The sequence below is a fragment of the Sus scrofa genome, chromosome 17 (assembly GCF_054392235.1).
Source record: "Sus scrofa isolate SSC_HxYL_T2T_F1_AM1 chromosome 17, Sscrofa_HxYL_maternal_Yorkshire_Landrace_v2.0, whole genome shotgun sequence".
In the NCBI taxonomy this organism is placed as follows: Eukaryota; Metazoa; Chordata; class Mammalia; order Artiodactyla; family Suidae; genus Sus; species Sus scrofa.
Window position 1 is genome coordinate 25782749 of NC_139399.1, and position 12194 is coordinate 25794942.

Here is a 12194-nt window from a genome sequence, read left to right on the forward strand (position 1 = left end):
AGGCCAGGGATTAGATCTGAGCCTCAGTTGCCACAGCTGTGGCAACACTGGATCCTTAACCCGCTAGGCTGGAATCCAGCCTGCATCCCAGTGCTCCAGAGATGCTGCTGATCCTGTTGCGCTACAGTGGGAACTCCTGTTACCATATTCACATATCATTTTTCCAGTCTTGGGGACCCTCCTCTGACCCTCTATCCTCCGAATCATCAGCATACCTGCTCATCTGTGTGTCTCCAGCCATAGGTTACATTGCCTTGCTTTGTGTGAGCCTGGCCCTGAGGGTGAGATGACAGTTTAAGGGATTCTTCCCCCTCCTATCCATTTAGGACCTCGATAAACGCTCCTGGATAAATACTGTGGCAACATCTGAAGTGGTGGCCAGTATCCCTTCTGCCACAACCGTCTTTGTGACAAGTCTAGGGAATGGGGGTCAACTGCAGAGTTAAGCATCACCCCCCTGATCACCTGTGGTCATTAACTGTCCTGGAGCCACTGCATCCCTGAGCCTGCTCAGGCCTTACCACTCCCCAACAATGACTGTCACCCCCTTACCTCTGTCCCATAAGGCAGTCTAGAAATCACCTCAGGTGCCATCCAGTAGGGCGTGCCAACCAATGATTTCCTCTTGGGCACCTCTTTGGAAACTTGAGCACAGAAACCAAAGTCAGACAACTTTATCTGAAAAGGAAAGGAATGCAACAAACTAACAATTTAAAAACACTGGCTTGGACATTTGCGGAAACATGGATGGACCTAGAGATGATCAGACTCAGTGAAGTCAAAAACAGAAAGACAAATCCCACATGCTATCACTTATATATGTGGAATCTAAAATATGACACACATGAACTTACTAAGAAACAGAACCAGACTAGAGAACAGACCTGTGGTTGCCAAGGGGGAGGGGAAGTGGAGGATGGGGAGTTTGGGGTTAGCAGATACAAACTATCATGCATGTATAACTGAATCCCTTTGCCGTACACAAGAAGCTAACACAATACTGTAAATCAATTATATATCTATAAAATAAATTTTAAAAAATACTTGGTTTCAAGATGTAGAAATATAGAAAGAGTTTTAAATTTCAAACGAAACTGTCTCATTATTAACAGGCCTTGGAAACACTGGAGGAGGGTCTATTAGATCCTTTTCTTGGAAAGGCACAATCCATTTTAATGAAAAAACCTTTCATGGCTCCACCTGGGTTGGCTACTGATCTCTTTTATTGAATTATGAAACCCCCAAATTTACAATGCACTCAAAACAACAAATGCATTAAAATTCAAACAAGAGATGATGCTGAATGTTAAGTAAATCGCCATTCTCAACTGGAGTTTTGTACAAAATGCTGCACCTTAGGGATTTTTGTGTGGAAGACATTTAGATTTTTAAGTATCATGAGATGATTCAAATAACCAACCTTATTTCTATGTTTGAATTACTGCAAGAACTCATTTATAAAGGATGCTGAGATATCATTTTAAATACTGGCTCCCCCTTTCTTCTGGTTTTCCTCCTTTGCTCAGGACAATTGAAGTTACTAATGTGAACACTGAGGCAAGTGGAACTAAGGGCATAGAAACTGGGTGTTTGCACCTGGTTACAAGGGGCTTTGGTGGTCATCTTAATTACACAATGTACATATATGTTATTTATCTTTAGCCTGGGAACCTCCATATGCCATGGGAGCGGCCCAAGAAATGGCAAAAAGACAAAAAGACAAAAAAAAAAAAAAAGTACAATGTCTAAGGTACAAGTTCTCCCTTGATTCTCTTTATACCTCTCTGAACTTTTCTCAAACTTTTTCTCTGGCTCTAACTGCTGCTCACACCTTAAAAGCTGGGGCTTTCTGGAGTTTGGGTCCCAGATCTCATCTTTTCTCTTTTTCTGTGCTTTTGCTAGATACTCTTTTTTCCTTCCAGGCTTAATGCAGATCTCTCTCCTTCATTCTAAATCTATACATCCGTCTAGTTTGTTTCCATATGGAGTTAATTTTTGTGAAGGGTGCAGGGTCCATGTCTAGGTACATTTTTAGGCATGTGGATGTCCAGATGTTCCAGCAAGATTTGTTGAAAAGACTATCTTTGCTCTGTTGCATTGTCTTTGCTCCTCTGTCAAAGATTAGTTGACAGTATTTATGTGGGTCTACTACAGGGCTTTCTATTCTGTTCCACTGATCTGTATGTCAGTGCCGCACTGTCCTGATAAGTTCTAAAGACAGGTAGTGTTAGTCTTGCGCTTTATTTTTCTTATTCGATATGTGCTGACAATTAAACTCCCCATATAAACTTTAGAATCAGTTTGTCACCACAAAATAACTCACTGGGATTTTGACTAGGATTGCGCTGAATCTATAGACCAAGTTGAGAAGAAACGACACCTTGACAATACTGAGTCCTTCCTATCCAATGGCATATCTCTCCATTTATTTTTTTTTAATTTTTTATTTTATTCATCAGAGGTTTCGTGCTTTTCTCATATAGATCTAGTACATATTTTGTTTGATTTATACCTAAGTATTTTGTTTTGGGGGGGAGTGTTAATGTAAATGGCACTGTTTTTAATTTCAAATTCCACTTGTTTATTGCTGCTATATAGCAAAGTGATTGATTTCTGTATATTAATTATATATCCTGCAACCTTATTATTATCAATTAGTAGGTCTAGTTTTCTTGTTGATTCTTTTAGATTTTCTGCATAGATGATCATGTCATCTGTGATCAAAGATTGTTTTATTTCTTCCTTCCCAATCTGTATAGCTTCTATTTCTTTTCTTGTTCGATTCCATCAGCTAGCACTTCCAGTATGATTTTAAAAAGGAGTGGTGAGGGGGGACATCTTTGCCTTTTTCCTAATCTTAGTAGGAAAGCATATTTAATTCTTAATCATACCTCAAGGCCCTGATCACATCTTACTCTAGATAATTTTTCTAGGAGCCCATGTTGCTCTCTCCTCTCTCCAAATTTAAGAGAATTTAGTACTTATTTCATCTTGAACTGTTTTCCAAGACTGATTTTGTCCCTCCTGGTAGAAAAGACATTGCTCAGGGGCAACAGCTCTGCCTTTTAATTGTGAAGTTGCAGTGTGTTCCTTAAGAGCCGGGAAAACAGTAAATATTCAAAAAACTCAAACTACTAAGTTGATTTTCTTTGACATGACACATGCATTTATGACAGCAGATCATGTGACAGAAGACACAGTGATGTTCTTTCTGAAACCATCATTGACACACCGAAGACAACCACTTCTAGAATCAAAGTTGGGACACAGATGAAATGGAGGTAATGTTTTGGAAATCATTAATGTGTTTTTCTTTTTCCATTTCCTTGTTCATGATCTTCTCTCTAAGCAGGCCAAGGTTAGTGGGGTGTGGTCGGGGTGGTAGTCCTTCCATTTGGATTGCTCTAGACAGAATGCTAGAGAAATCTGGTTTAGTAGGGAGATGATTTTTCTCATTTGTTTGGCATATCAAGAATCAAACTCAGGAGTTCCCGTCGTGGCGCAGTGGTTAACAAATCCGACCAGGAACCATGAGGTTGCGGGTTCGGTCCCTGCCCTTGCTCAGTGGATTAATGATCCGGCGTTGCCGTGAGCTGTGGTGTAGGTTGCAGACGCGGCTTGGATCCCGCATTGCTGTGGCTCTGGCGTAGGCCGGTGGCTACAGCTCTGATTTGACCCCTAGCCTGGGAACCTCCATATGCCGCTGGAGCGGCCCAAAGAAATAGCAAAAAGACAACAACAACAAAAAAGAATCAAACTCAGATGATTCAGGACATAGAATTTCAAAGTGGCATGAAGAGAGCCCTATGGCTATGGAAGCTGGTCCATAATCCTTGCTGTCCTATTGCAAAAGGAGTCTATTATTCTGAGAAGTGAAAATTCTACAGTCCATCCCTTTCAACCTAAGATTGTTTGTAGAAGAGAACAAAGAGCAATGACTTGATTATGCCAGGCCCCAACTCTTTATTATGCATCACCCCAAGCAGATGGTGGTAGGCTTCAGAATTATCTTAGTAGCATATATTCCCCATACAAACAAGGGAGAAGAGAAGCCACACGCATCTGTGTTCAGATGTGATATTAGAAACAGTTAATAACCAGATTCATCTAGACCAATTGGAATTTAGACATAAAGTTGAGCACTGGCCTGGAGTTATCCTGAGGGCATTACCATCTTTAATGAGGCAAGTGGGGTCCTGGTAAATGGCTGGGGTCATGGGGGACTACCTCAATGACTAGAAACAGTGGCTATTAACCAACAAGCATGAGAATATCGCAACATTTTAACAATGGGTGTAGATATACTAGTGAATATGGCTGACCATCAGCCTTGGCCATGCCCAGCACGACCTCCACGGAGAGATGGGCACAACAGAGTGGGTGGGAATGAACTTGAGGCAATGCTGCTGGATTCCATGGCCTTGGTGTGGTGTGCAGGGGTCCAGAAGCTCCTTCCAATCTCAGTGAAAGAATGGGGAAGTGCCTGGCACAAGCAATGGTTGACATGAGAGGTAGTCTCAAGGATAGCTTTCAAGACTTGAGGAAAGAATCTGCAGTGAAATACTACAGAGATGTCCTGCTGAAAAGGCCAGCAGCTGATGGGACTTGTTAATGCTTAATGGGCATTAATCCAGACAGTAGAAGAGAGTGTTACACCAGCAAGGAACAAGAAGATAGATCTTACTTCCTTTACCCTGTGGTCCTGTAAGTCACATCTGCCTCCATCCTGAGGAAGATGGGGAGGGAGGTGGGAAGAAGGAGTGAATGGTGGCCAAATCTGAAAGACTGAGGTTTTGTTTGTTTGTTTGTCTTTTTTTGCGATTTCTTGGGTGGCTCCTGTGGCATATGGAGGTTCCAAGGCTAGGGGTCTAATTGGAGCTGCAGCCGCCGGCCTATGCCAGAGCCACAGCAACTCGGGATCCGAGCTATATCTGCGACCTACACCACAGCTCACGGAAATGCCAGATCCTTAACCCACTGAGTTAGGGCAGGGATTGAACCCGCAACCTCATGGTCCTTAGTCGGATTTGTTAACTACCGCGCCACGACAGGAACTCCCAAGACTTAGGTTTTAAAGGTACAGTTTAACCTTGTAATAATGTAGCTGAAGTCTGATAAACAATGTTCAAATTATTTAACAATTAACAGATCACATTTAATAGAATTAACATAGTTTGAAAAAAATTCTAGTCAGTGAAGCTTTTTGAAGAAGTCGAGGTTAGTTTTAAGAAATAGAGAGACTATATAATTGTGTGTGTATGTGTGTGTGTGCATGTGCCCACTCATGCACAGTTATTTCCAAAGCTCAAGCGTGAGTGAATTTGCAACTCTTTTATGCAGATAGCAGAAGAATGATTTGCCAAGAGATTTGATTTGCCTGTAAATTTAAGAAACTTGAGTGATCAAGGAGGTGAATGTATCAGCATTTTGGTATGGGTCATTTTAATTTCATTATCTTTAGTGTGGTTTCTTTTTCTAGACATTAAAAAAAAAGACCCCAAACCTGACAGACTAATAATTATCTTCCTGACAAAATGTTAAGAGGAGAAATTGAAACTCTACACTTGGAAGCCAGGCCTGTTCTTCTGTTGTAGGAGTATAAGTGCTTTTGCATAATTTTTTTTTACTCATCCAAGTCCATGAAAGAGACAATTTTCTAAAAGAACATAATTGCGCACAACATTCATCCAAATAAATCTGCAAGTAGATAATGAGAATTCAAGTAATGAGTATAATAAAGCACCATAGGCAGTTCTCAAAAGCAAATCACATAAACTTTAAGTTGAGCCTTATTTCAGTTGGAACTGCACCTACTTGGGTATTTAGGAAAACACTTGTGTCTCCTTAATGCTGTTAGAGGCCAAGAGAACTGCAGCGAGCACATTGCCTGCCCCCTAAGAGGAGATCTGGCCAGTTCCACAGGAGCCAGACAAGGGACTAGAGCTTAGGGCTCAGACAAAGCTGCTGCTTAAACATGAGATCCTATTCATCTCAGTGTGTCCTGGCTGGGAATCAGGGGGCCCATGAAAACATGCAAAGAGGGAACTATATAATTGTGCGTGTGTGTGTGTGTGTGTGTGTGTGTGTGTGTCTGCAGTTATTTCTGAAGCTTGAGCGTGAGTAAATCTGCAACCCTATAACACAGATAGTAGAGGAGGAACAATTTTACCAATGTACTTAGTTTGTGCAAGTTTTTTTTTTTCTTTTTTTCCTCTCTCGCTTTTTAGGGCTGCACCTGTGGCATATGGAAGTTTCCAGGCTAGAGGTACAGCTGCTGGCCTACACCATAGCCACAGCACCTGTGGGATCCGAGCTGCATCTGTGATCTACACCACAGCTCACGGCAACACTGGATCCCCAATCCACTGAGCGAGGCCAGGGATTGAAACTGCATCCTCATGGATTCTAGTTGGATTCGTGACTGACCTGCTGTGCCACAAAGGGAACTCCTTTGTTCATGCAAGTATTATGTGTGGAAATAAGCATCCATTTCTCTGGAGTATATGCTTAAGAATAAGATGGCTGGTCACAGGGTATGTCCATCTTTAGTTTTGAAAGGAACTGCCCAATCATTTTTCAAGAGTGACTCTACCATTTTATATCCCCATTGGCACAGTATGAGTAAGTGGTGTTATCACTATTTTTAATTTTAGCTATTCCTATAGGTGTGCAATAATATCTCGTGTTTTTCTTTTTCTTTTTATGGCCACTCCTGTGGCATATGGAAGTTCCCAGGCTAGGGATTGAATCACCACAGCCATGGCAACCCCAGATCCAAGCTGCCTCTGTCATCTAAGCTTTAGCTTGAGGCAATGCTTGACCCTTAATCCATTGAGTAAAGCCAGGGATCAAACCCACATCTTCACAGACAGTATGTTGGGTTCTTAATCCACTGAACCACAACAGGAACTCCTGATATCTCATGGTTTTAATTTGCATTTCTCTAAGGGTTAATGATGTTGAACATCTCCCAATAGGAAGAGATCCCAGAACACCTTGTGTAACAGAAAGTATTTTCCAAAAATGCCAAAAACAATATTGCCCATGAGATCTTCTTACCATGTGACTCAATTCCTCTCCCACTAAGGACGGTTTTTTGCTCCCTCCCCTTGAATCTAGAAGGGTTGGAAGAGACACTATGTGACTGTGAGGCTAGGTCATAAAAATGCCGTATACTTCCGCCCAGTTTTCCCAGTACACTCACTTTTGTAATCCAGCCTCTGTGCTGCAAGGAAGGCCATGAGGAGAGGCTACATGGTAGGCATTCTGGTGGACAGCTCCAGCTGGGCGTCCAGCCATCAGCCAGCATTAACGTACCTGACATATACACGAGAAGACTTCTAGAGGCATGATCTAACACATCAGAGCAGCACTGGCTAGCTGAGCCAGCAACTCTCAGGGCCAGGTGAGAATGCTCAAATGACTTTTGACTTAACATCTTAAGTGTTGAGGTGATTTGTTTTAAATGATAATAAATAAATGAAAATGTCTTCTGAACTATAAAAGCTCTAATAGATTACTATGAACTATATTATCAGCTTTTTTTTTTTTTTTGAGTAGCAACACTCCATTTCTGCTCTCTTTCTTAGGAAAAAAACAAAACAAAACAACTTTCCTTTCTCTATAGAAACTGGATTCAATATGGCACCTTGCTCTGAAATGTGGATGAGCTCACTCTGGCCAACATGGCCAAGAGCCAGGATTTATTCAACACGCTGTGTTCCCTCTTCCTGGAACACGCTCATCCCTGCTGGCCACAGGCCCCGCCCCCTCACATGTTTTCACTGACACATCACCAGTGCAGAGGGGTCTGCTCTGACCGGCCTCTGAAGACCCTCCACTCTCCCCTGTCTTTACTCTGCTTAAATTAATTAATTATAGAAACTTTAGAACTTATCACCCAGTTTGTCTGATGGTGACTGCATTTGTATTTTTATCTATTTGTTTATTATCACACCCCCATGAGCCAAATAAGTTGAATGAAATTAGTGATTTTGCTTTTTGCATCTTTAGGACCTAGCACCACCTTGGCACAACACTCACATCCAGCTATATTTATTGGGTGAGTGAGTGAACAAACCAATCAGACTGAAAGCACTGATGATGTGCCAGTCCCTGGAGCCACTCCTGGGCATGTGGAAATGCAGGAAACATTTGAAAGAGAGATTCTGGAGTTCCCATTGTGGTGCAGCAGAAATGAATCTGACTAGGAACCATGAGGTTGTGGGTTCAATCCCTGGCCTTACTCAGTGGGTTAAGGGTCCAGCATTGCTGTGTGCTGTGGTGTGGGTTGCAGATGTGGCTTGGATCTGATGTTGCTGTGGCTCTGGCGCAGGCTGGCAGCTATAGCTCCGATTGGAACCCTAGCCTAGGAACCTCCATGTGCCACAGGCGCGGCCCTAAAAAGCAAAAACAAAAAAAAACCCCACCAAACAAAAAAACCCCGCAAAGACCCCAGAGATTCTGCCCTTGTAAATGACACTGAATGATCTAATAGCCTTTCACATATTATGTGGAGGGGAGCTCTTCAGGTAAGATTAAGTAACAACCTGTCTTCATTTCATGGCTGATTTTGACATCTGACATGTACTCACATCAAGGAAGCCTACGCCCTCAATCTCTAAAGATGAAGAAAAAAGGCCAGGTAGAAAGTGTTCCACTTTTTCTCCCCTATAAGCCCCCAGTCCCTAGAGCCAATTTTTTGGACTAGTTCAATTCTCTGCAATTTGGTTCTAAAGTCACAAGACCTCACCCTGGTGTTTTTCTGAGTCAGGCCAGGGGAGGGCTCCTGTCCTTTCCCTATAGCTCCCTGCTCTATGAGAAATTGTCAAAATGGCCAATTAGTCTTCCCCTTTGGATCTTCACCTCTTTGGATGCAACTTTGCATCTCCCATCAAGAGGCGGTGGTGACTATGGTGGTGTCTATTTCCTCACCCTTGAAACTAGGCTTGAGCCTACAACTTACTGTCACCAAAGGGACGTTAGCAAATAAGATATAAGCAGAGGATTCGAGAACTTGTCTCTCTTGTTGCTCTTGGGAACCCTGACCCAGGGACCACGTGAATAAGCCTGGGATGATAGCCTGTTGGGAGGTGAGTGACACATGGTCCTGTTACCTCCACTGACCCTGCTGAAAGCCAGCCAACCACCAGGTAGAGTGAAGCCATCACCCCCAGGCTGCAAGTGTGAGCTCAGCTGATGCCATGTGGAGCAGAGGTGAGCTGTCCCAGCTGAGGTCAATACAAATGCCAATTCACAAAACTGTGAGCAAAGAAATGGTTCTGAGTTTAAGCCACTAGGTACTGAATGGTTTGTTACACAGCAAAAACTAACTGATACATACTCCTGTATCACCTTAAAAATTTCAGCCAGAGTGATGTAAAAAGTAGGACTTAAAACTGCCCATTAAACATATACCAAATTAGTAAATTTTTTTTTTTTTGTCTTTGTCTTTTGTTGTTGTTGTTGCTATTTCTTGGGCCGCTCCCGCGGCATATGGAGGTTCCCAGGCTAGGGGTCGAATCGGCGCTGTAGCCACCGGCCTACGCCAGAGCCACAGCAACGTGGGATCCGAGCCGCGTCTGCAACCTACACCACAGCTCACGGCAACGCCGGATCGTTAACCCACTGAGCAAGGGCAGGGACCGAACCCGCAACCTCATGGTTCCTAGTCGGATTCGTTAACCACTGCGCCACGACGGGAACTCCCCCCAAATTAGTAAATTTTATATATGTACATGGAAAATGGGATTATGAGAAATCTTTATTTTATCATTGAAACTTTTCTGAATGTACTGAATTTCCCACAATAAGATCCACAATGTTTTAAATTATTTTATTTAATAATTTTTTAAAATTATTTTTTCATTTTTAGGCTACAGCTGCAGCATATGGAAGTTCCCAGGCTGGGGACAGAATCAGAGCTTCAGCTGCTGGTCTACACCACAGCCACATCAGATCTGAGCTGCATCTGTAAACTATGACACACCTTGTAGTAAAGCCAGAACCTTAACCTACTGAGTGAGTCCAGGGGTCAAACCTGCATCCTCAAGGACACTATGTCAGGTTCGTAACCTGCTGAGCCACAATGGGAACTCCCTACAATGTTCTTTAAGGAAAAGAAGAAAAGCCAAAGTGCTTGAGTGGTTTCTCCTGGCTGCCCTCTGATCATCCTGAGAAAATTCTGATGTGACATGAACGTTTTCCATATGCCTGAGTGTACTGGGTGGTAAAAAGTGCATTGAAGGGACAGATGGGTTTATTCATCCCAAGGCTATTACATCTGGTGGGAGGTTCAGGGAAGTTAGAAGAGCCTAAACATAAAAGAAACCTAGGCTTTGAAACTCTTCCATCTAACAAAGTCTTCCTGGGAGTTTCAACTCATTCTTTGCTTGGCTATTGTTCTGTGTTGTTTGGTGCCCTGGTGTGGCTGATGAGTTTCAAGTGAATCCTTTGAGCAGGTTGCAGTGATGGGAAATGCAGAAATCTGGGCCCAGAGATGTGTCTGCATGATAACTATCTTCCATTTGTCCTTCCAGATCTAGTGTCCTCCCTTCTCTAAGCCCTGGGAAGCCAACCTGTGTTGACCACACTGATGGCTTCTGATTGGATTCAGCCAATGGGAAGCTCCAGCAGGAGATTAGAAGGAGGGAACAGAGTAAGGCTGTGGTAATAATCTCTATTAAAATCTCACAATAATCTCTATTTCCAGAGTCAAGTAACTAGTTTTGCACCCCATTGCTTCAAGTGTGGGGTAGTAAGAAGAGTGTTCCATTCTAGAGACCTGCACTAAGCTTCATGAGTTTCTTTTGACTTTTCTACATCTGCCCACACCTTTATCAAACTCCCCTTCAAGTACCCTCTGGAGTTTGTCATCTGTTTCCTGCAGGGACACTGAGAGATACTGTGGATCCGCACAGTCACATGAAGAGGGTGGACATGGCCCTAGAAAAGTCATTTTCTCTCTACTGGCAAAGATATGAATGTGGCAGAAAAATAAAGCAAAGTAAATTCCCTGTTACTTCCTATACTTATTGTTAAGGCAGAAAATCATCCGTCAAATTCAGGTCACAGTTCTAACAGGATGACACAGCGGATGGCAATTTCCCTCTTGTAAGCCTCCTAGGAAGGGCGGTGGTTGACTAGCAACTGTGGAACATGAGAATTATGACTAAGTGTGCTTAGGAAGATGACACCCGTGGCAGATGAAGTGACAAGGTAAGCTGGGGAGGGACCAACGTGAAAATCTTACCCGGCCATCACTTGTCAGGAGGATGGAGTCACTCTTTATGTCCCTGTGGATCACTCCTTGGTTGTGAAGGTAGGAGAGAGCTTTCAGGACTGAGAGACAGACAGTGGCTATCTGTTCCTCATTCATTCTAGAAAGGAAATAACATTTAAAGAGCAAGGTCAGATTTAAGAACATCTTTGAAAGGATCAAGAGAGCGGCTCCCTTGGGTTCTAATGGACCAGTCCACATTCTTCATCCCATGTCTGGAAAATCTACAGGGAAGGAAACGGAAGCCTTTGGAATCTGATTCCCAGAACTAAAGATCTGGCCCTGAGAATGACAGGGGCCAAAAATAAGCCAAAGGAAAGAGACCCCCATTGACTGGCTTTTGGGTCATTAGTGCAAATGTACTGCCTTGGAATCTTACAGGTGATTTCTCACATATCGATAAGCCTCCAGGATCCTACAGAGAGGATGCAATGAATAGAGCCAAGATTCTAGATATGGCTGCTAGGTGACCGTAAGGAAGTCCCTTAACTCTCAACTCTCTTTTTCCTCATCTTGGAAATGGGCACAGCCATGGATCTCTTCAAGGTTGGATTTAGGCAAAGTGGCCTATCTCCAGGATCCCCTCTGGGACTTTCCCTCCCCCTCCCTCCTCCAGGAGCTGGAGGTTTCTGTTGCTACAAGTCCCTCCGTAAAGAAGGAAATTGGAGCTCGTTGGTTCCTAATGACCAAGTGTGAATGGGTGATATGCCAATAAATAGACCGTGGGAATGAGAAAGGCAAGCACAGCACTGGCTATGCTCTCACGCATCAAGGCTGCACCCTCTGGAGAGGGTCTTTCTGGTTCCAGAGAAGACTGAGGTCAGGTGACCTTCCCAAGGTTACACAGCTAAGAAAATGACCAGATCATGTTTCAAACCCCACCTTTTCTGGAGTTCAAAGCCCATGCTTTTCCACT

The 12194-nt window shown here is 43.2% G+C and overlaps 1 protein-coding gene across 6 annotated transcripts in view; it reads right to left on the minus strand.

Moving 5' to 3' along the window:
* Nucleotides 1-12194, minus strand: part of PAK5 (p21 (RAC1) activated kinase 5) — a 332259-nt gene that overhangs the window by 13460 nt on the left and 306605 nt on the right. For all 6 annotated transcript variants that reach the window (XR_014831914.1, XM_085003097.1, XM_021077404.2 and 3 more), the window contains 2 exons: nucleotides 11252-11378; nucleotides 553-678 (listed from right to left, as the gene is read on the minus strand). Coding sequence is in view for 5 of the 6 variants with exons in the window: in XM_085003097.1 (XP_084859223.1) it covers nucleotides 553-678; nucleotides 11252-11378 (253 nt within the window). In the remaining variant the exon portion in view is untranslated. The remainder of the gene's footprint in view (nucleotides 1-552; nucleotides 679-11251; nucleotides 11379-12194) is intronic.